Consider the following 24950-nt stretch of genomic DNA (forward strand, 5'->3'; position numbering starts at 1 on the left):
ACTATGTGACTGCTTAAATGGGGAATGAAATAAATTCTTCACGTCTATAGAAAAACAAGTGAGCCAGGGTTGTGATTCCAACTGGACAAAGAATGAACATGGAATTATTAATGTGATTTAACAGAAGAAGAAATAATGAAGTTTAATTGATCAAGTATTTGCTTAGTATGTACTAGGAGCCTGGAAATTGAAGAGTTTTATCTCTTGGAATTCCTTAAGAAAAACCTTGGCTTAATAATTTAAATGTTTTCATGTCTGAAGCAGGAAAATGAATCAGTTATTACAGGCGCATTCTTGTTTTCTGATGCTTACTTGTTAGGACACAGGCCACCCTTCACTGCTAGTAATGTGTTCTCAGATGGAATTAAAATTGTGGCCACATCATATTCTCATAGCCAAACTTGTAAATCTATCCTTTAAAGTTTAAATTTCTGCTTTGATTAGATGCAAAACATTCAGTTGATTTATGATAGTTTAATTATAAGAAATCAGTGAAATAAAAACAAATTAAACTGTTTTAATTGCTTTTGGGTTCAATTAATCAACTATTGCCTACTTGATATGTCTACCAACATTAATACCAGGAAATATATTCATTAGTTTCATTCACTTGTTATTGAAATGAGACTTTATTATTTCTCATTGATCTCCTGCCAAGATGGCAATATTTTACTCTTCAACAATGCACACTGATATGAAAGTTGGGAAAAGGTTTTTATCCTGAATGTTTGAAAATGAACCAATTAACTATACGACCCTAAACCTTTCAGAATTTTCCCCCCATTCTATTAAAAAAAATCATACAAAGGTTACCCATGAATAATCTTAGTTCTTCAAATTGGTTATTGCAGCTAACATAGTACACATTATTCTCCATCACTGTGGAAATACAGAGTATCTCAAGAGAGTCTCCTACCCAGCAGCCTAAAGGTTCTTCTACACATTTTGAAAAGACTACCAAGATAAGAACAAAGAAAAAAAACAGGTAATTTACAAAGGTTTTTTTAAATACACAAACTTTTTAAATTACAAACTGTAATTTATTTACAGAATCTAAATAGATACTACCATGGTAACTTACAGTTGGGTGATGCTGATGGGTCATCTCACAGCTTTAGAAAGTTTTTTTCTTTCAGGGAGTCTGGCCCATGATGTGACATAGGATGGCCCACAATCATCTGATTCAAAAATAGAGTGTCTCTGTTCCTATCAGTGCAGGATGTTTGCTATGTCACACATCATTCTCACTTCTTTACTCATGTCAGACTGTACCATCTTATAACCTGGTAGGAAGAGGGACCCCTTCAATTTATAGTCTCTTTAAATACAGACTTCAAAAGGGAAAATGGCAAGGTAGGAATTTTCAGAGATTCATCCTTCTGCTAATTAGACGATTAAGCTGGAAAAAAATAAATGGAACCAACTGTTTTGGAATGCTGGAATTTGGTAAGATATTTATAGCAACTAGGGGAGGTGAGGGGAGAGGATATAAAACTTCACTCAGGAACAGCATGCTCAAGCCATCAACCATCCCCCCATTCCTTAGCTCCACCGTAGCCACAGGAACGGTAACTTATTTTCCTGGAGCAGCTGGCTGGAACTGGAGTGGGCAATAAGGACCTAGTCCTCCAAAAATTTGGGGCTGTGTATTGTGTTCACTTTGGAGGTTCCTGGAAGGACCAGTGCAGACCCTTGTCTTTGTTTTGACCCCATCTCGCTTCCTTCGTGGAGTGTATCAAAAGATTTGAAGAGATACATATCCTTTTTTTTTGAACCAGACATTTAAGAAAATCCCTCTCAGGTCACAGGCTGATCATAGAGATAAGGACAGAAATTTCAGTGACTACACACACAATGAAGAATACAGACTTTGCAAAAATAGTTTGGAAAAGTCACTAGACAGGGCCGGGTGCAGTGGCTCCTGCCTGTAATCCTAGCACTTTGGGAGGCTGAGGCGGGTAGATCACTTGAGGTCAGGAGTTTGAGACTAGCTTGGTCAACAAGATGAAACCCCGTCTCTAATGAAAATACAAAAAAATTAGCCAGACGTGGTGGCACGTGCCTGTAATCCCAGCTACTCAGGAGGCTGATGCAGGAGAATAGCTTGAACCCAGGAGGCGGAGGTTGCAGTGAGCTGAGATCATGCCACTGTACTCCAGCCTGGGTAACAGAGCAAGATTGACTCCATCTCAAGGAGGGAAAAAAAAAAAAAAAAAAAGTCACTAGACAAATGCATGATTACAGACCTCAAAAGCAATTCCTCAGAAAGAGAAGGATGATTTCCAGAGTTACCACATTACACTAATTGTGTAGTTCTCAGTAGTTCAATATAAAATTCTAAAGCATACAAAGAACAGGGAAGAATGGCTCATTCACAGAAAAAAAGAATTTAACAGGAATTATTCCTGAGGAAATCCAGATATTGAGATTACTACTCAAAGACATTAAATCAACTGCATTAAATATGCCTAAGGAGTTACAAGAAACCATGGAAAAAGAAAGGATATCAGGAGGATACTATTAAAAAGAAGGAATGTCAATAGACAGGAATTATATTAAAAAATAGAAATTCTGGTACAGAGATGTATGATAGTAAAAATAAAAAATTCACTAGAGGTGTTCAATGGCAGTTATGAGGAGACAGCAGACAGAATCAGTGAACTTTAAGATAACGCAATTGAATTTATCTAGTCTGAGGAGCAGAAAGAAAAAATGTAGAAAAATAAAAGACCTGGGGGATACCATCAAACATACCAATATATGCCTCACTGGAGTCTCAGAGGGAGATGAGATACACTAAAGGGTAAAAAAAATTAAAAATGGCTGAATGCTTCCCAAATTTGATGAAAGACATGAATCTATACATTCAAGAAGCTCAGCAAATTCCAAGCAGGATAGACTCAAAGAGATCCACAATGATCACAATATGAGTCAAACTATTGAAAACCTGAGAGAATCTTGAAAGCAGCAAGAGGGAAATGAGTCATCACATACAAGGAATTCTCAATTAGACTAGAAACTATGGAGGTCAGAAGGCAATGGGATGGCACATTTAAAGTACTGGCTGAAAGAAAAAAGTAAACCTGTCAATCATAAATTCTATATTCAACAAAACTATCCTTCAAGGATAAAACAGAAATTAGTACATTCCCAGATTAAGAAAAGCTAAAGAAGCAGATTAAGAAAAGCTAAAGAAGCTTATTACTACTAGAGCTGCCCTATAAGAAATGCTAAAGGAAGTCTTCAACCTGAAATGAAAGAATAGGCAGTAACTTGGAACCATATGAAGAAATAAAGAACACTAATAAAGATAATTACATAGGTAAACATAAAAGCTAGCATTATTGCACTTTTGGTTTGTAACTCCTCTTTTCTTCCTATATTATTTAAAAGGAAAATTCATTAAATAATAATTTTAAGTCTAGGTTAATGGATACCTAAGTATAAAGATGTAATCTGTGACAATAACAATACAAAGGGGAGGGACAGAGATGTATAGGAGCAGAGTGTTTGCATACTATTAAAACTAAGTTGGTATTATTCAAACTGAGTGACTGGAGGCTTAAAATGTTAATTATGATCCCCAAGGTAACCACTAAGAAAACAACTAATAACCAAAAGAATCATAGAGTGACTACATTAACAGACAAAACAAATTTTAAGTCAAAACGAGTTACAAGAGACAGAAGACCATTATATGGTGATAAATGTTCAATTATCAGGAAGATTTATACAATTACCAACATATATGCACCTAACAACAGAGCTCTAAAATATATGAAGCAAAACTTGACAGGACTTAAGGGAGAAATAAATAGTTCTACATTAAGACTTGGATACTTCAATATCCACTTTCAACAATTAATTTAAAAATTAAGATAAAAGATCAATAAGGAAAGAGAGAACTAGAACAACACTTTAAACCACTTAAATCTAACAGACATATATAGAACATGCTACCACTAATAGCAGAATGCACATTTTCCACAAGTGCACATGGACCATTTTCCAGGATAGATCATATGTCAGGTCAAGAAAACATGTCTTAATAAATTTAAAAAGAACTGAAATTATACAAAATGCCTTTTCTGATCACAAAGAAATGAAACTAGAATAACAGATGGAAACTGGAAAACTCATAAATATGCAGAAATTAACACATTCTTAAACAACCAATGGGCTAAAGAAGAAATCACAAGGAAAATTGGAAAACACCTTTAGCAAATGAAAGACAAAATGCAACATTCCAAAACTTATAGGATGCAGCAAAAACAGTGCTCAGAGGGAAACTTATAGCTGTAAATGCTCACATTAAAAAAGCAGATACATATGATCACATTTGGGATTTTAAAAGCAGATATATCTGAAATCAGTAACCTACTCTACACCTTAAGGAACTAGAGGGGAAAAAAAAAAAGAGCAAACAAAACCCAATGCTAGCAGAAGGAAGAAAAGAATAGAGTGAAGATAGAGAATTTTAAAAAAAGATCCAGGCATGGTGGCTCATGCCTGCAATCCCAGCACTTTGGGAGGCTGAGGCAGGCGGATCACGAGGTCAGATCGAGACAATCCTGGCTAACAAGGTGAAACCCTGTCTCTACTAAAAATACAAAAAAAAAAAAAAAAAAAAAATTAGCCAGGCGTGGTGGCAGGTGCCTGTAGTTCCAGCTACTCCAAAGGCTGAGGCAGGAGAATGGCATGAACCCGGGAGGCGGAGCTTGCAGTGAGCTGAGATCGCACCACTGCACTCCAACCTGGGTGACAAAGCAAGACTCCATCTCAGTAAAAAAAAAAAAAGAGAAAAAAAAGAATAAAAAAAAAAAAAGTAAAAACCAAAAGTTCATTCTTCGAAAAGCTCAACTAGCAATGTTTACCTTTGGGTTAAAAAAGAGAAGACTCAAATCACAAAAACAGAAATAAAGAGGGGGCATAACTACTCACTGTACAGAAATAAGAATTCTATAAGAAAATACTGTGAACAACTGTATGCCAACATGTTGGATAACCTAGATGAAACAAATTTCTAGAAACATATAAAAACTGACTCATAAACAGAAAGTCTACATAAATCTGTAACAAGAAACTGAATCAGTAATAAAAAATGTCCCAATAAGAGAAAGCCCAAAATCAGATGGCTTTACTGGTAAATTCTATCAAACAATTGAAGAATTAATACTGACCCTTCTCAAATACTTCCAAAAAACTGAAGAGGAAGGACACTTTATAATTCATTTTATAAAGCCAGCATTACTCTGTTAGCAAGGCCAGATAAAGACACTACAAAGAAAACTTTAGACCATCATCCCCTTAAGAATACAGATGCCAAACTCCTCAACAAAATACTAGCAAACTGAATTCAGCAGCATATTAAAAGGATTATATACCAAAACCAAGTGGGATTTATCCCTGGAATGCCAAGATAGTTCAACACACAAAAATCAATGTAATACACCATAACAGAATTAAGTGGGGGAAAAAAAATCATACAATCAGCTCAAATGCAGAAAAAGCCTTTGACAAAACCCACAACCCATTCATGATAAAAACACCCAATAAATTAGCATAGAAGGGAACTTCCTTAACATTGTAAAGGTCATATGTGAAAAACTCACAGATAATAATATGCTCAATGGTGAAAAACAGAAACCTCTCCCCCTAAGATCAGAAGCCAGATAAGGTTGCCCTTTTTCACCACAGTACTTAAAGGTTCTAGTCAGAGAAATTAGGCAAGAATAAGAAATAAAAGGCACCCAAATTGGATAGGAATAAGTAAAACTATCTCTATTCAAGATGACATGATCTTATATGTAGACAATGCTAAAGAATCCACACAAATACAAAATTATTGGAGCTAATAAATCTAGCAAAATTGCATAACACAAAATCAATATGGAAGAAAAATCAGTTTATTTCTATATGCTAATAATGAACAATTCAAAAACAAAAATTTAAAAATCTCACAATAGCATCAAAAGAATAAAATATCTAGGAATAAGTTTAAGCAAGGAGGTGCAAGACTGGCACATTGAAAACTACAAAACATTGCTAAAAGAAATTTAAAAAGACTAAATAAATGGAAGGCTATCCTGTGTTCATGGCCTGGAAAACTTAACGTTGTTAGATGATGATACCATCCAAAGCCATATAACGATTCAATGCAATCCTTATCAAAATCCCAATGGTGACTTTTGCTGAAATAAAAACAGCCATGTGAAAAATAATATGGAATTTCAAGGAACCCAGGATTGTCAAAAACAATCTTGAAAAAGAAGCACAAAGGTGGAGACTCATACTTCCCAATTACTACAAAGCTACAGTGATTCAAACAGTACAGTACTGATGTAAAGATGGACATATAGGCCAGCAAAATAGAACTGAGAGCCCAGAAATAAACTTTCACTTCTCTTTTCGACTGATTTCTGATAAGGGTGTCAAGAGCATTCAATGGAGAAAGAAAAGTCTCTCTCACAAGTGGTGCTAGAAAAACTGGATATCCACATGCAAAAGAATTAAATTAGACTCTTACCTTATATCGTATACAAAAATGAACTCAAAATAGGTCAAAGATCTAAATTTGAGAGCTACAACTTTATATAAAGCCCTTAGAAGAAAACATAGAGGAAAATCTTCATGTCCTTGACTTTGGCAATGGTTTTTTAAATATAACACCAAAGACACAAATAACAAAAGTAAGATAGATAAACTGGACTTCATTAAAATTACAAACTTTTGTGCATCAAAGGAAAGTAGCAAGAAAGTGAAAAGGCAACCCACAGAATGGAAGAAAACATTTGCAAATCACATATTTTATGAAGGTCTAATATTCAGAAAATATGAAGAACCCCTACAACTCAACAACAAAAAGACAAACAATCCAGTTAAAAAATGGGCAACAGACCCAAATAGACATCTCTCTAAAGAAGATAAAAATGACAAAGACATTCAACATCAGTAATCATTACAGAAATATAAGTCAAACCTCCTACAGAATGCCACTAGGCTGGCTATAAAAAAAAAAAAAAGGAAAAATCTTAAGTGTTGGCAAAGATGTAGAGAAACTGAAATCCTTGTGCACTGTGGCCACCGTGGAAATGAAAAACAGGGCAGTTACTGTGGAAAATAGTTTGGTGTTTCCTCAAAAAGTTAAACATAGAGTTACAATTTGACTTAGCAATTACACTTCTGGGTATATGTGCAAAAGAAATGAAAGTAGAACTCAAACAGGTATTTGTCCACCCTGCAATATTATTGACAATAGCCAAAAGGTGGAAACAACCAAAATGTCTATCGGACTGATGGATGATAAGCAAAATGTGGTATATACATGTAACGGAATATTACTGTGCCATAACAAGGAAGCAAATTCTGAGACATGCTACAGCACGGATGAGCACTGAAGACATCATGGTAAGTGAAATAACCCAGACATAAAAGAACAGATATTCTATGATTCCATTTCACAGAGACAGAAAATAGATTAGAGGACTGTGGGGGGAACTGGGAGTTACTGCTTAATGGATTCACAGTTTGTTTAGGGTGTTAAAAATTTTAGAAATAATGGTGATGGTCATACAACATTGCAAATGTAAATAATGCCACTGATTTATACACTTAAAAATGGTTAAAATGGCAAATTCTGCTTTACATATGATTTATCAACTCCCCAAATGAAAAAAAGTTTTCTTACAGTGCATAAAATTTCTCCATGTGTTTGTAGGGGGAGAATCAATATCTAAGGGTAGGAAAGCTCCAGAGGGAAACCATGTATCCTCAGCCCAAAAACAGGCTTCTATGTTCCATCATCTGGAACAAAAATATAAATGGCCAGCATGTGCACCTAAAGCATCAGGTATAAAATAGGGTTGCAAGGGGAAACAGAGAGGCATGTCCTCATGGAAGAGAGATGGCACACAAAGGGTCAGGTGCAGGCTGAGTTTTGTTGGGCCTGCCAAGCTCTGCCTACGAAAATGTGAGGTGTGATTGTGTTGCCATGCCTGACTATATGAAAATCTGATACTAGGGTTGGGACAAGAACTCTTGAATTTAGGTCTACCCAAAGGGTCTGTCTTTGGAGAAGGCATTAGAGGTACTGGATGCCTACTAATCACAAAGCAATGGAGATGTATTCCACCACTACAGTTGACAGCATCCAAAGATGGCTGCCTTCTCCCTTACAGAGATAGAATTCACTTCCTTTCCCCTTAAATCTGGCCTGGCCCAGTGATTCCAACCAACAGAACAGGGTAGAAGATACACTGTGGTAGGCGGTCTCTAAAATGACTCCCAAAGTTCACCCCCTAGGGTATTCACAGACTTGTGTAATCCCTTCCCCCTGAGGGTGAGCTGGACTCATTAACACTCTTCTGAGATTAGGTCATAAAAATACCATGGCTGCCATCTTGAATGGGCTCTCTCTCTGATCACTCCCACTGAGAGAGCAAGCTGTCACATCATGCGATAAGCAGCCCTACAAAGGGGCCCACGAAGCATGGCGAGGAACCACAGCCCCAAGACAAACAGCTTGTGAGGAACCGATGCCTGCCAAAAACTGCACAGTGAACTTGGGAGGGGATCCTTCAGCTGCAATGGACTCTTGAGATGATTATGGCCCCAGCTGACACCTTGACTGCAGCCTTGTGAGAGATGTTGAGCCAGAGGCACCCAGCTCAGTCACTCTCAGATTCCTGATCTACAGAAACCATGAGATAAGAAATGCTTGTTGTTTCAGCCACTAAGTTTTTGGGTAATTTATTACACAATGACAGATAACTAATATAGACATTCTAGGACTTCTAAGACCAGGCCTTTGCTCCTTCCTCTTAGAACCCAAGCTATTGTGCTATTAAGAAGCCCAAGCCACATGGAGCAGACACGTGGACAAGAACCAAGCTGCTCATGTGGACAGCCTCAGTCAGAACGGAAACTTCAGACACACCATCCCAGCCAACTGACTGCCATTTAAGCCACCCCAGCTGAGGCCCCTGACATCACAGAACAGAGATCCCCTCTATGCCCTGCTGAATTTCTGACCCACAGAATCATTAAGCAAATAAAATGGCTGTTGTTTGAAGCCACTAAAATTTGGGGTGGTATGTTATATAATAATAATCAGAACAAACACTAATTATTAGGATTTGCAGTGAGGCAACAGATCATACATGTAGAGATCTGGGGCATGTGGACTGCTTTACTGAACCCCAGCAATTTATTCATGAATAGTGGACAAGTGGACAGTGGTCTGCTTAGGGACTAGAGGATGGGGTGCATAAGGAAATGATCCCATGGCCACAAACTACCATTCGAAGTCTAACAGGCACTGTCTTAGAAATGTGAGTTGTTGGTCAGAGACAACAGCTTAAGCCAGGCCAACTAAAGAATAAGAAATTCCTTGCATGTGTTCTGTTGGAATCAGAAATCTCTAAACTAAAAGGCTCCACAAAACTAGTATCTTGGTTACTGCTAAGGAAGGCAGCACCAATACTTTCCAGCATTATTCAATAATACCTGTTCACCCAAAGAAGAACCTGCCAAATCCCTGCCTCTAACAGATCTAAAATAGAAAAGCTTTATCAAACTGAATGAATTAAGACAATGTCAAATATTTAGAGAAAAGAACAGTACTATTCATATTAAAGTTACATTGATAAGAAATCAACATTGCAACAAAATATTAAAACAGACTTTCTGAGAGACAGCTGGTAGTGAGTAGTGTAGGGTAGGCCGCTTTTGGAGAGGGCTTGCTTCCTCAGAAAAAAGCCTGTGAAGTGTCTAATTTTAAATAAAGGTAGTCATTCATCTCAAAGCTCCCAGACCTTTCAGGAATGTTATTAGGAATCACATGATATAACCCTATTCCTCCTAAGCAAAAGCATAAGACCATCATTCCCTATATCCATAAACTAAGAGGAACAAGAATGGGGAGAAAGTCTACAAATGTGTTGTGTGTCTACACTGGCAAGGCTGGACTACAAGATCTCAATGTGCACACTCTGAAACGTAAGAGGATGGACTGCATGAACCTGGGATTAGCAACGGCATTTGCCAAATGCTGTTCTTCAAATGCCAATCAGCCACTCCAAATCAGTATCACTAGCTTCTGCCTGGGAAACGTCACAAAAATTCAGTTGCCTCCAAGATCCGAACAGTAGAAACTCATTAGTGGCCTAGTCAATAATATTCAAAACATGTGTACTAATTAACATAGTCTGTGATGCCAAGTGAGAGATGGTCTGATGCACTTGATGTGTGGTGTACTACAAACTGGTACCTGACTCACCTTCAAATGAGTAAATGTCAAGTCATGGAATACAGATTCCTGGGCGGAGCTACGCAACAATGCTGCCACAGTGTGGCTGCAAGACACCAACTAGCAAACATCTAGCTAATTCATTATCTAGCAAAATAGCATTCCATGTCATCAATTCCAGTCTGATTAATAATGATGCTGAAATTGAGTTATTATAGTAAAGAAATACTTTATATTGTATCTATTGTCTTTAAAAAGATATTAATAATGATTTTAAAAATACTACTGGAACGTACACCAAAAAAGAAACATATGATCATTGTTAGAATACCGAAATGGAACGGAGGAATATACAAAACCCAGAAAATGTACATTTAATTAGGGGACATTTAGGGGATAATTTGTCACAAAGATAAATGATGTAAAGGACTAAAGCACAGAGTACAAAAGGGCAAACACTCTTTCCCTTCCTTTCTGAGAAGCCCTAGACTAACTCGTGCAGGTGCCACAAACTGGTCTGCATTTGGCCGGCTTCCTGCGTCCATTAGCAAATAGATACACTACAATGAAGAAATGCTTTTCCGGGCATTTTAGTAAGGATTATGAGTCCATTTTCAGACAAACCTAGTTACAAATGTACCCTTCTTGTCAACCAGATTATAATGCAAGGAATAAAACTACTTTCACCTGAAACTGAGGGAGATGTGTAGTAGCCTGGGAGACAGGTGAAGATCTAATAAGTAGATCTCAACCATTTATAGTTTAAATGTTTCAACAAAACAACTGCTATTTTCTGCCCACATATGATTTTATTAATCAGTGGCTCTGGCAAACAAGACCATTAACTGCAGCCCTAGAAAGCCATATTGGATTGTATAAGGCACAAGTACATTTATTTTCTGACCAGGAGGCACTGTGATGTAGTTTTAGGATGATATAACTAAGACCTTCATGATTAAGGATGATTTCATCTCCATAGTGACTCGTTTAATCACTCTATATTTAAATTCTTCTCTCCTCTCCCCTTCTCTGGCTTTTTAATAGATTTAAACAAAATGGCTATCAGTCTCTGACTTCAGTGATTTCTGTCATCGACCATTCAGACATTTTCCTCATTTCTCACCATCACTGTGCGATCCATTGGCCTTGTACGATTCTTGGCCAATGGCCATATTAATTTTCTACTTGAAAGGACACAAATAGAATAGTGCTTATGATGAAGGTAGTCAGAGGAGCTTGGGGAATAGTTGGTCATCTTGCTGCATAGCAATTAGCTTGGCAAACTGAAAGAGTCACACGATTGGATCTGATACCTAGCCAAAATTGCCAGAAGAAAAAAACTCATTCTGTTGGGGGTGTTAAATGGCTTTTTAAATAGTGACTATCACAGTTATATTTGCCCTTTTGGAAATGGTACAGGCAGTGTGACATCAGAGATCTCTGTTTCCATGGTGATTATTAGTGATGGCATTTCAGATGTTGTGGTTAGCTTCTCTAGTATAATTCCTTGTACTTTACATCGTAAGAGAGGAGACACAAAAACTGCTCATGTTAACATTTTTAAAGGAAAGAATACTGATCATCCAAGTAGATAAACATCATGGTTTCTGAGTAAATATAATTTGTTAACCTTGAACAGATGTGTGTTGACAGAAGATATAGGGGTTAAGCTGGCAAATGATATCACTTGGAATTAATAGGGACTAATTAATTGCTTAGATATTTGGCAGCAATTAGCTGTTATTTTTTGCCTACACATTATTTTATAAACTGGTGGTTCTCATAACACTGATTTCTCCATTTTAATATGTAAAAAAAGAATATTTTCTTACTGTGAAGTAATTATTCTTAGTTACGAACTAATCTGCAGTCTAAGTAAGGAGAAAACTTATCTTCCTCTGCAGTCAAAGACAATCAATGAGGGGAAGGTGGGTGAGTTTCCTACAGCCCAACACGAACATTCACACAGGGCAGGGTGACATTTCACACGTCTTCTTTTTTCATATGTCTCTTCATTTCATACGTGACCCCTCAACACACGGTGATTTTGATGCTGATGAAACTGAACATTTCATTTTTACTTTAATTTTCACATTTAGAGTTGATGGTTCACTTTAAAACACAGTTCACTAAGAAAAAAACAGAATAAACCTAAAGGCCTCTCTTTCAAGAAATTGCTTTGTTTGATTTTGATACACGAGAAAGTTTTCCATTTTCTCATGTAGCCATAAAGGTAGTCATCTTTTTAAAAAGATAATCTGCTATAAAATACACAGTGTATACCTATAAACAAAGTCTACTGAAGTAGCACAGATAAAAAACCAATTTGTTTTTAAATACAGAAAAAAGAATACCCAGAGTCTTTCTATAGTGACTCAAATCAGATCTACTGTGTAGCTCATAATATTGTTTAGAGGCTGAATCCAAGATTATAAACCCAAGTTACAGAGAAAATCTGCTGGCAAGATGAAGGGAAGTCATAATGAATCAAAATGCAATTAAAAAAAATTCTACCTAAATGCGTTACTCTTACACAAGAATAACCAAAATGATAAATGATTCTGTCTTTCCCTTACTCAAGCTTACTATTTATGCCAGGACAGAACATCTAGGCCACCACTGTGTACAACTTATACAAAAGCCTACATACCTGGAACAAGGATGGATTTACAAACTGAGGACAAGATTGGGAAAAAAGTAAACACTTAGGTCAAACAGTATTGCCAGTTGTGACCTAAGTTAATAGGCATTCACAAAGCCTAGGATTAATTACCTATGGGAAACTATCAACATCTTTATCAGCAAACACCCAACTTACAATGAGACTGATATCTATTACTGATGAAATTAGAGTCTCTTAATATGGCACAGAAAAGGTCCTACCTACAATTTAATCAGGAAAACATAATTGGTCATGTTGAGAACTAAAGAAGATACTAAGGGGTAGAATTCTAGAGTCAGAACTGTAAAAGATAACCACATCCATTTTTTTAAAATAAGGAAATAAAGGCCCATGGAGAGCAAGTAAAATTATCCTAGATCACAAGAAGAGCTACTGGCAAAGCAGGAATGGAATCCTGGCCACCTGTCCTCCCCACCCCCATCCCCCCACCCAAATCAGTGCCTCTTCTCAGCTAATCCAATGAGGTAACATTGACAAAATGCAGCCCACAGACACCACTATCATAAAGAGATTTTCATTCTAAGGATTAATTTATGGAGAATAACTGACTATTTACAAAAAACTAAAACACATGTACACACAACACTGTACTCATATCAGAGAAACCAAAGTCAAAATGCAAAAACCGGAAAAACACAACATTAAAAGCATGATATAATAACAAGCTCTTCACATCTGCCCTCCTTGAAGTTCTGAATAATGGACTAACTTCTCCAGCATCTGATTCAGAAACTTACACAGAACAGTAATAGATTACTCAATTGGAGAAATAAAAATGCATCATCCAGACAGCAAGTGTTCTTAGTTCTTTCATTTGAAGGGTGACCAGTGCTTAAGTCAAACAGAAAGTCCAGGCTTACATAGTTTTCCCTATAGAGAGCAATGGTGGGGCTTCCAGGCAGGGTGACAGGAAGTAATGCTTATGGCATCCTTCCTCCTGAACTCACTAGAGTCCCAAGAAGGCATTCCAGAACTGTTCCTACAGAAACCCACTGGCCAAAAGAAACCCCTTGTATAGAAATGAAGTAGATCGATCATACCAGCCAACAAGAGAAAGGTTCTTCCCTGATAATTTGAGCAAGTCTCTTCTTGTTATTTGAGAAACTCTACATGCAGATGATCTGAAATTGAGCTATTATTTAGACTATGATAAAAAGCTAGGGAGATAGATATGCCAGAAAGAGGACAGATGCCGATTTCCACTTAGAAAATGGAAATCACCCTGCTCATAAAAAGCAGAAACTGAGGCTCTTATGAACAATTGGATATGACCTCAGGCAAGTCAGGGGTCCTCTCTGCATGCAACATTGTAAAAAGACACAGATGTCATGAAGGCAGATGAAATAATGCAGAGCAGTGATAGAATATGCCTGCTCTTCAGTTTTAACGTTGATTAGGTTCCCACAGACAACAGAAAGTTGCATGACTATTATCAGACTCCAGGAGTGCAGCACTGCCAGAATCGCAGAGCGTTATGATTATCTCAGTGACTGAAAAGAGAATACACTTGAAAGAGAATACTAAAGCCTTGCTTGTGTATAAAGTGTGGTCTGAAGACGGCGTAGGTATCACCTGGGAGCACAGGCCCCACCCAGGCCCACTGAGTCAGAGTCTGCATTTTAGCAAGATCTCCAGGTGATTTGTAAGCACACTGAAGTTTCACAAGCACTTTACTAGAACACTGACAGTGCTCTGACAAAAGGGGCCATGGAAATTTCAGGTGTTATCAACTCTACACAGATGCATGTGCAGAGGGGTTCCAAGTCAGTCTGGCCCTTGCCTGCTACATCTGATCAACCACAGGTTAAACAGTTGAGAAGTAAACCTTTTTTTATTACAGGTAACAGTACCAATCAAGTGAGCCTGGTTTAGTTACCTCTTCTTTCTGTGAAAGATAACAGAAAATAAATAAATAAATAAATAAAGCTGGACATGTTAAAAAAAAAAAAAGCTTTTAGGAATCTGTCTGGATAATGCCAAAAACCTCAACCACACTAAATGATTATAAGTGAGCCTGAGTTACTACATTTTCATAATTAAAATCATTAAAACCCGAGCATGGGTATTGATTTACTGATTGGCAATGACTTGTTATTATTTTTTAAAAAAAACCTCATTTCAACTTTCATTTTCAGAAGAGATGATGTTCTCAGAAGGCGTATTTGAGCTTTAGGAACGTTGTAGTATTCGAGTGGGAAAACAAACATGCTGGGTGAAAAATAACCTACATTTTGATCATGGCTCTTACCCTGTTAGCTTCTACTGGGAACAGTGATTTCTGTAAGGGTTCACTACGGAACAGCAGACGTGAAAGGGGTCTACGTCATTTCTTGCTCCACTCACACACGCTGTACTGGGTTTTCCTTTTCATGCCCACTTCCCCAGTGACCTGCTGTCCTAGATAAGAAATGGGGAAGCTCCTGATGGGGTTCAGAACACACTACCCCAAAAGACGGTGCCTTGGCATACTGAGTATCTTAAGGTGAAGGAATCAGAAAATGGCATATGCAGGAAGGACCCTCTGGCTTTCCCCTTTCTTCTCCTGACACAGGTCATGAGATGCTTATGAGGGAGGTGCCCTCACACCACCTGGAGCAAACAAACATCTTCACCGCTGAAGGCAGAGGGGGTACCTTGAGGAATCTAAATGTACAGGCCTTGCTAAACATCCCCATTTCTCACCCTTAGCTCTTACTCCTGTGTCCTGTCAAATTTTTTCATGACTTTGCACTCGTATAAAAACACTCAGGTTCAGCCATTTCTTAGGGTCTTTATTTCCTTATGAAGGCTTTCCTGTTCCATAAAATTTATATGCAATAAATGTGTATGCTTTTCCCCTGTTAATCTGCCTTTGTCAGTTGAATTTTCAGACCCAGCCAGGGACCCTAAGAGGGCTGGGGAAAATTTTTTTACTCCCAAACAGGGGAAAGCTGTTCCCCAGGATCGAAGTTACTGAGAAGAAAATTGAAAGAGCAAGAATTTGGCCTTTAAACAGCTTGTACTGGCAACTGAGGTTCTATTTTAATTTCTGAACAATAGTGATAATCTCCACAATAGTGAAAAACACTCAAATTCCATTTCCTTAGATAGAGTAACTAGGCACAGCACAGGGAGGAGGCAACCATGCTGACCAGTGTGACAGAGTGCAGAAGAGGGGTTATGGGTCACAGGTCCTGACTCTCAGAGTGCTCGGAAAGCTCTATTCCACTAAACTGCTTTTGTAAATTTTGTTTGAGCACAAGTCCTTCGCCAGTCAGCTCAGCTCAATTTTGAACGTAATAACCATCAACAGGGGCAAGAGGGTACCAACATAGTTTTCACTGTGGTGCCAAGTTCAAAATGGGAAGGAATCATGAACTTCACCCTCCCCCAGTTACCTGATATCACAGCGATTTTCCCAGATCCATGTTCTTCTCTAGCTATTCTTTCTGCTTCCTCCATCAGCAGCATGCCAAATCCCTGCACAGAGCAACAAAGAGGAGTGGGAATTAAAAAGGAAGGCAGTTCATTAAGAGGGGTCCATGAAACAAGAAGGCTATATACTTTAGTAGTTGCTAAAATCTGTTAAAATAAGAGTGAAAAAGCCCATTTATGGGAGTAAGGAATAAAACCATTCACTCATACCAAAGGTATACTGTAGTAGACAATTGAAAAAGGCGTAACTTTTGAACAAGAGCTACCAAAAGGCATTTTGTGAATGATGTAATCTATTCACAGGAAGACAGTAATTCCCTCTCAAATTCTGTCTCTTTTTAGGTAAGTTCTAGGCAATCTCTAAATGATGGAAGTCTGGGGCAATATGTCTTTAATTTCTTAGTCACCTTTCTACTTTTTTTTTTTTTTAAGATGGAATCTCCCGCTTGTCCAGCCTGGAGTGCAGTGGCTCACTGCACTGGGCAAGATCACTCTGACTCAATCTTGGCTTACTGCAACCTCCGCCTCCCAGGTTCAAGCGATTCTCCTGCCTCAGCCTCCCGAGTAGCTGCGACTACAGGCACGTGCCACCATGCCCAGCTAATTTTTGTATTTTTAGTAGAGACGGGGTTTCACCATGTTGGCCAGACTGGTCTTGAACTTGACCTCAGGTGATCCACCTGCCTCAGCCTCCCAAAGTACTGGAATTACAGGTGTGAGCCACCACTCCCGGCCACCTCTCTACTTTCTAAGAGTTGAGAAACCAGGCAAAATTCTTAAATCATCAATTTTGGAGCTTATATCATATCCACCATTAGATTTTAACACATTTTCTGGAAATTTTAAGAACTGAGTTATTAAGGTAGGTTGTCTGGGGTTAGAATAGGGTTCCCCTATGTATAATATGGCTTAACCTTAGGAAGTGTTTCATAAGTGCTTTCCCATCACCATCTAACCTGATTCCACAATAAGTTGACCCATATGAGACTGCCAGTATTAGACAATTTCTTCCTTTCAAAAATACTAACTGCAGGCCGGGCACAGTAGCTCATGCCTGTAATCTCAGCACTTTGGGAGGTCAAAGTGGGTGGATCCCCTGAGGTCAGGAGTTCAAGACCAGCCTGGCCAACATGGTGAAACCCCGTCTCTACTAAAAATATAAAAATTAGTCAGGTAGGGTGGTGCACACCTGTAATCGCAGCTACTAGGGAGGCTGAGGCAGGAGAATCACTTGAACCAGGGAGGCGGAGGTTGCAGTGAGCCAAGATCATGCCACTGCACTCCAGCATGGCTGACAAAGTGAGACTCTATCTCAAAAAAATACCAATTCCATGTGGTTCAATTTGTTATGTTCCAACTGACTGAATCTCAGTTTGTCCTTTCCTCCCAAAAGGATACAATCTGGGGAGAAAACATCTCTGAACAACTAAAACACTGGCTCGTCTGTTTCTATGCTTTTCTTTCCCCTCTCCTCCTCCTCTGGCTCTTCCTCCTCTCTTCACCCCATTCCTTTTCTCTTTTCCTACTTAGGCAGTTTCTTACAAGCCAAATAGAAATGGAATACAGGATACCTGATGCTGAAATTTGGTAGGATCCCGGCTGCTCACAGGGACCACACTTCCATACACATGCAGCTCTCGTACTATGGAGACACCTCCACCCAATTCGAAACGGAAAGTTTCTTCTGAACACTTGCGTAATCGTAGGAGGCCAATCAAAATGTCTTGATCTGGGTCTTCGTATGACAAGAATGTTTCCCAGCCACCATTTGCAACATAATCTCTCCTTACCAGTTCAACCTGTTTAGTAAAAAGCCACAAAAAATATTATTCAAAATTAAAGAACCAAATTCATTTTTGTAATTGTATGTATTTATTTAGGTTAATATCTAGTTAGGGATAAGGAATGAATAATCACTAATTACATTTCTTTTTACTTGTCTACTCTCAAATAGCACCAAGATTAAAGTTCATACCTTGTTCATGGACTATTATAAAAGGAAAACAACTGTATAATTTCGCAAATACTTGAACTTCATTAACCTTGAGACTCTTACAGAGATCCAGCTCAGTAAAGGCTTCCACGCATTTGACTCCCCATGAAGAGTCTCTAATGTAAAATTTCAAAATCCGTCACATGCGTAGCTCTCAGGAGCACCCCTTTGTCTCAAAACTGTCAGGTGCTCAATGGTTTGGGTTTCACCTTCTAATCTTATCGCCTCCACTGAAACCTACCTTTGGGGAAGAAAAATGTGATGCTGGTCACTGGCACCGTGATGAAATTTCAAGGAAGTATGGCCTCCCACAGGGCACTTAAAATATTATGCATAATTTATGGGATAAAAATGTTAAAGAAAATTCAATCACGGAGGGTAGCTTTTGGGGGGAAGCTTTGTGGTAGCAGTCTGCACAGGCTTTTGGCTCTTCAGCTCATTGTACAAATGGCTCTTGTACTTTTCCTAAATAGAAGCCATATGTAACAATATGCATGCACAGAGAAAAGTATACACATGGACATGGCCACATGCAGAAACACTCGGTAGATGAGCAGATTGTACCCAGAGCAAGGTGAACAATTCAGACTAACACATATTCCTTCTCAACAATGTTTGCTAAATAACTAACTGCACAAGAATTTGGCAAATTGTGTTGGGTCTGCTTTTTCTCTCAAAAGGTCCTACATGTGAAAAATGTCAATTAACTAATTCATGCTGAGAACAGAAACATCAATGCAGAGATCATCTATTCCAGCCTTTCGCAAATGGGGCTCCACAAGAGAATCAAATCCTACAGAAAAGTTGGCATACAGTTAGACATTATACAAGTATAAGAGAGAAGTTAATTCATTACATACCATGAATGCCTTAAGGCATTATGCTTAATTTTTGTGGAGCCTGTGGATAAGGGCTGATCTACTCATTTGCTTATCACCATTGGGCAACAGCTGAATAGTTACACACAAAGAGAGAAGCAGATCATACTACATTCTTCCCAAATGTAACTTGTAGTCACAGGGGACTATTTACAATTGAATTAATCAAAATTAAATAAAATTAAAAATTTAGTTCCTCATTTGTACAAGCCACATTTCAAGGGCTCAACAGTCACCACCATATGGGATATTGGATAGCCCAGATCATAGAATATTTCCAACACTGCAGAAAGTTCCATTGAACAGTGCTAATCTAGAATGAGGTTCAGACTTCGTTTTCCTAACCTGGCTCTTCTAGAATTCTCCTATTTGGCTTTCATGGTTTGACACCGGTATCTAATCCTTGATTAGTCTCTGCTCTTAGTTATTCACTTCTGGGGCTCTGTCCTTGGTTAAGAACATGTGGGCGCAGGGTTGGCAAAGATCTAAGGACAGTACCTAGGCCCTCTGCGACATGAAGAGACTAACCTGGTATGGCCGTACTTTGTGATGAATTTCTTGGATTCCAACTTCTCTGGTTCTCACATCTCGACACTGTCAAGAAAAGTGGCGGGGCAGGGGGAGGGCACAAATATAAAACTGGTAACTCATTCAATCTTTATTTTTATTTAAACCTCTCCACCAAACCCTGGGCTCGAAATTAAGTTTGTACATAACTTATAATGAGATAAAAGAGCTGAATTTCAAAATAAAACCACCTTTAATCAATCTGAGGATAGGGGAAACCAGAGTAGGAATGTATGAAGTAGTACAGTATTGCTTTTAAAATAAATTTAGAATTCAAAAAAGATCAGTATACAATATAATCTTAGCAGTAAAGAATGTAAGTCATAAGAGTAAGAAACAGGTTTGCCTGGGGGATATAACTATCTGAAAGTACAATCCAGAAGTATGTATATAAAGAGTAAAAAGTAAATTCCTAAATGTTTAAAACCTTCTCCATTTTATGGCAGTTAACATTTTTAGCATCACCGTATTTGTATCATTTTAGGAATATCCAAAAAGTACATGTTGAAGATGGCTTTTTTTTTTTTTTTTTTTTTTGTAAGAAGGGCGCTGTGGAAGAAAGGCAGGGAAAGAAGAAGAAAGGGAAGGAGGGAGGGAGAGACGGAGGGAAGGAAGGAATGAAGGAAGGAAGGAAGGGAGGGAGGGAGAAGGAACCTAGAGTCGTGTATTACATACTCTGAAGCACAATCACAAATGGCTCTTTGAATATCTGAGGAGGCATGGAGCTGCCTACAGACAATGCCAATGCAATGCCTGGTCTGCATGGCCAAGCATCTGTGATGTGGCTCTCACTTCTATTCTACGACCCACAGTGCATGCTACGCTACCAGACATTTACAATTACACAGTCCTTTTCATTATTATAAATCCTTGTAATTATTCAATTATATATCCTATGGTGTATTTCCCCCTTACAGAACAAACCATAAACATTTTCTTCCAGTGAGAAAAGATCACTGTGGGAAATTTGATGATGTCACGTAAGCTTTTCTACTAATAGTATATTTATGAAGGACTGCTATACATGTATATAATTCCAAGAGAAAAATAAGAGCTCATTATTCAGTTGTAGAAAATTAAAGCTACTTCCACAACCCAGGAACTAGCTCAAGATAATACTTTGCTGATGTGGAGTCCACGAATTCCAGTAAACAAAAACTGTATAGCAGACGAAGATGATCGATCTCTATAATTATTAATCTACTGAATGTAGCTGCTGTCCTTTCACTACAGTAGTTCTATATAGTAGCTAGCATGGGAATGTATTACTGTTCCATGTTCTTAATGAACACCTGCATGCTGTTTCTTTATTTTTTTTTGGTATGCTTTTTTAAAGGCAGAGTTTGGTGTGTGCTTATTTTCTGCTCAAGATGTTGCCTCTAGGAACTAGATATATTTTGGCTATGACTGAATTCCAGCCTTTGGACTCAATCCTAGCTTACTTTAACAGAGGCTAACAAGGCTTATGAGGGGTGAGGGTTAAAGAAGATGGATGGACAACGAGATTGTTGGGATAACCAGGCCAGGTCAGTCATCTTGACCTTCTTGAAGGTCAGTGGCCTTCTTGGAGGCGAGAAGAGATGGAGAACATGAACAGCTGGAGTCTGGGAGGCAAAGCAGGCACACAATTTTGTTTGGTGCCATTAATTACTATAAATGCATTTGCTATTTTTCTGGAACATAAAATTCTTCACTTTTTTTTTTTGGTAGAATATGCCAATAATGTTCACAAACTCTCCCTTGAACAATCTGAAAAATTTTCTCCATAATAATTTGAGTGAGAGAATAAAATGTCTTAGGTAAGTCCACAAACACCATAGGCAATCCTTGGAATAATGTCTTTCAAAGTGTGGCCCACATCTGAACTGTGCATGAGAACCATGTACCTAGTGCTGGATAACAGATTGGTCCCATCCCAACCTACTGATCCAGAATCTCTGAAGGCAGAGCCCAGGAGTTGGCCCTTGGTCTCAACACCACTCCTGGTTTATTGCTTTAGCAGCTCTAAGAAGTTCCTGAGTACTGGAGTTTCAAACCTTCCTGTGACTTAAGAATTTCCCACAGAGACTGTTAAGTTGCAGGTTCTTGGGCTCTTTTTACATCCTGGGCCAGCACAGAGGGGATGCTTAGTAAATACCTGTGACCAAAGAAGGGATTTCAATGGCCAGAGGGATGGGAGACTGGTATATGTGGGGCAATAGCAGTTTTGGCAATTATTTCATGCCCATAATCCTTGTCTTTTCAAATGATTATACTTTCTTCTCAGGAATCACATCTTTTTCTTCAGTCTATAACTGAATTCCTAATACTTCAAAAGAAAAACTGTTTTTAAAAACTGGAATGGAGCACGCAGTTGGCAATCTGAGCAGGCAGAAGAGAGCAGAAGGGAATGAAGGAACAGGAGGCAGCCTCTGCACCACTGGCTTCAGCTCCGACATGGTCCAGTGACTATGCCTTCAACATCTGGGGACTTTCTGACCTGACCCACATGTCTGGTTTTAGGGGTGATAGCAGCAAAGTCGTCTGCGTTTCAGATTCCTCTTTTTCTCAACAGCTGTGGCCTGACCACCATATTTGCTCTTACCTGTATTCCAAGGTCTTTCATTCTTGCAAGTGCCAGCTCTCTCAGGTTACCATGCTCTACTCCTGAGCTGACTAAAGGCATTGGAATATCCCTGTACACAGGAGAAAAACATAAGCTGTTGCAAAAGAGAAATCATTCTCCACAGCAGTAAGGCAAGGATATTAAAAAAATAAAAAAGAACAAAAACAAAAAAGCAAGAAACTTATGAATCTGACCAGGAAATCAGAGGCAACGCCTCCGAACAAGGAGCTTCTCTACGCCTCAGCCTTCTCATCAAGGAAATTATGATTTCCCCTGACCTTCAGGGTTTCTGTGAAAGGCACCTGATTGAAATCACTTTATAAGACTACAGAGTGCTAAACAAATGTCTGAATGCCCAATAACCATTTGTAAAGATTTTTTGAGTAAAGAGACATTTGTACCAAATAAATCAAGACATAAATTTTTTCCTTTATGAAATTTGTTCAACAATGTAGCTTACACTTTCCCACACAGCTGCTGAATGACAAGTAACTGGGATGCTCAAAAGCCTGCCTTAGCCAACAACTGGTCTCAAAGAATAAATCTTTTTTCCTTGTTTCTCAAAAATCTAAGTTAAAAGTGACTATGTATTAGAGGAATAACAGCTTGCCTAAAGATAGGAGGACATAAAATTTGTTTCCTGGCATTAATACAGCATAAAGTGCCAGGCATCAAGGAAACTTCCATCAAGAGCTGAAGTTATGAGTTCCATTTTAGTTGCTCCAACACTCTCCTCTAGACAAAAATCAGTATCTAAAGATAAAACAGTTAACAAAATCTGAAGTAAGAATATGCTCCGCACATCTGCTTCCTATTCAAAGACAAGTCTCTAATTTGTTTTGTCTCCTATGTGGTTGATCAGAGGAAAGATGTGGAGAATATGCCAATTATTTTTTCTTCTCATTCTGCTTTTGAATCAACTTGAGTCTTTTCCTCCTCTTTTCACTTATCCCTTCAAATGTTAAATGCAATTAGCTAATTCATCCATTTGATTTTAATAAGATATTCCTCCAGCAAAAGTATCAAAAGCCAATCAATTAGCTTTAAAAGCTATACAAATAAGTCTGTTAGGCTCTGGAAGCCAGGAGAGTTGCCATAAATATAAATCAAAGATAAGTCAAAATTCTTTAAGGCAAAGACACACTGGAGGGTTCAAAGTGAGAGTGACATAAAATGTATATATTACAGTGACCAGAGTGTGCATATATGGCTTACTTAGTTTTTGGTCAAATAAATTTCTATCTTTGGAACTATAATTTTCTTAAAACCAAATACATTTTAAAATTAGTAATCAGGTGACGCTAAATGAAGGCTATTAAAGTAAAAAATATGGTTGATTTTGGCAAGGAACGTATGTATATTTTAAAAATTTTACTGTTTCAGATTGTACAAGCCAAACATAAAGTCTTCCAAATGCCCTTTTTTACCCTAAAACAATTTATAAAGAACTCACAAATATATAAATTATTAGATATATGGCTATACATTATATATATACACATATAAGAAATACATAAAACTTAAAATTTAAAACATTATCATACATGGCACAAAATTAATCTGATAAAGTCACTGGCAACCAGTGTTAGTGCCCATTACATGACAAATACATTTAATTCTTGTTATCCATGATAGTTATGCTGTTGTGAATACTGAATTAGTGAATACTAAAGCATTGTCCACAGGGGATATACAGGGTTAGGTTCCTGTGAGCCCCTAAAACATCTTCAACTGATCAATGCATAACATTGTTTAATGCACGTTTCCGTTTAAAGGCACCTTATTTAACATATAGCTGATTCATTAACATTAAACTCATGGCCACAGCACTATAACTCATGGACAGCGCTATAACTCAAAGCAGCTTAACACATGCAATTTGTTTAAGGCACACAACAGCCTTCTTGCATTTAGGAACATGAGATAGCATCTCAGGACTACACCTGGGGCAGTGCTCCTCTCTATGTCCTTAGTTAATTAAGAAGAAAATGAATGAAGAGGTGTGGGATACCATGGATGGCTGGACATGGGAAGAGAGCAGAGGCCTACTAAGGTAGGGCCTCTGTGGGTTGAAGGATGACTGTATGCAGAAAACTGATCACTGAGAAGTTAATTACCCAATGCACCAAAAACCAATTAAAAAATCTCAAACCCTTAAAAGAAGCATCGATTAAACTCTCATCAGCTCTGTTACCATAGGTAGAAAACATGGTTTTAAAGAGTCTCCTTTGTAGAACGGACTCAGAGGAGATAATCCAGGACAACAATGTGTAAGAGACTTGCCCATGGAGCCTACCCAGCCCACAGAAGGGGCTGCAGAACCCATCTCTCAACCAACAGGACAACTTCCCTCCATTATTTCCCCAATCATAAACGATGCTCTGTTGTCCTGCTCTTATCCTATTGCCGTTTCCCTACATCCAAATTAAACTTCCCTCCCTACCTATAAAGAAACTGATTTGCTTATTAATCCATATGCACAACTTTATGCTTGCTCTTTGCACTAGCACACAGAATTCAAAGAACTGTTCTAATTTCTAAAAAGCATACTTTGAAACTTGATA

At 38.1% G+C, this 24950-nt stretch overlaps 1 protein-coding gene across 3 annotated transcripts in view; it reads right to left on the reverse strand.

Annotated features, from left to right (window-relative positions):
* The window catches only part of LOC105481998 (elongator acetyltransferase complex subunit 3), a 105144-nt gene that overhangs the window by 13072 nt on the left and 67122 nt on the right, over positions 1 to 24950 (reverse strand). For all 3 annotated transcript variants that reach the window (XM_011741834.3, XM_011741833.2, XM_071068463.1), the window contains 4 exons: positions 22366 to 22456; positions 19743 to 19808; positions 17915 to 18142; positions 16307 to 16388 (listed from right to left, as the gene is read on the reverse strand). In XM_011741834.3, the coding sequence (XP_011740136.2) occupies positions 16307 to 16388; positions 17915 to 18142; positions 19743 to 19808; positions 22366 to 22456 (467 nt within the window). The remainder of the gene's footprint in view (positions 1 to 16306; positions 16389 to 17914; positions 18143 to 19742; positions 19809 to 22365; positions 22457 to 24950) is intronic.

This window comes from Macaca nemestrina, chromosome 8, assembly GCF_043159975.1.
Source record: "Macaca nemestrina isolate mMacNem1 chromosome 8, mMacNem.hap1, whole genome shotgun sequence".
NCBI lineage: Eukaryota > Metazoa > Chordata > Mammalia > Primates > Cercopithecidae > Macaca > Macaca nemestrina.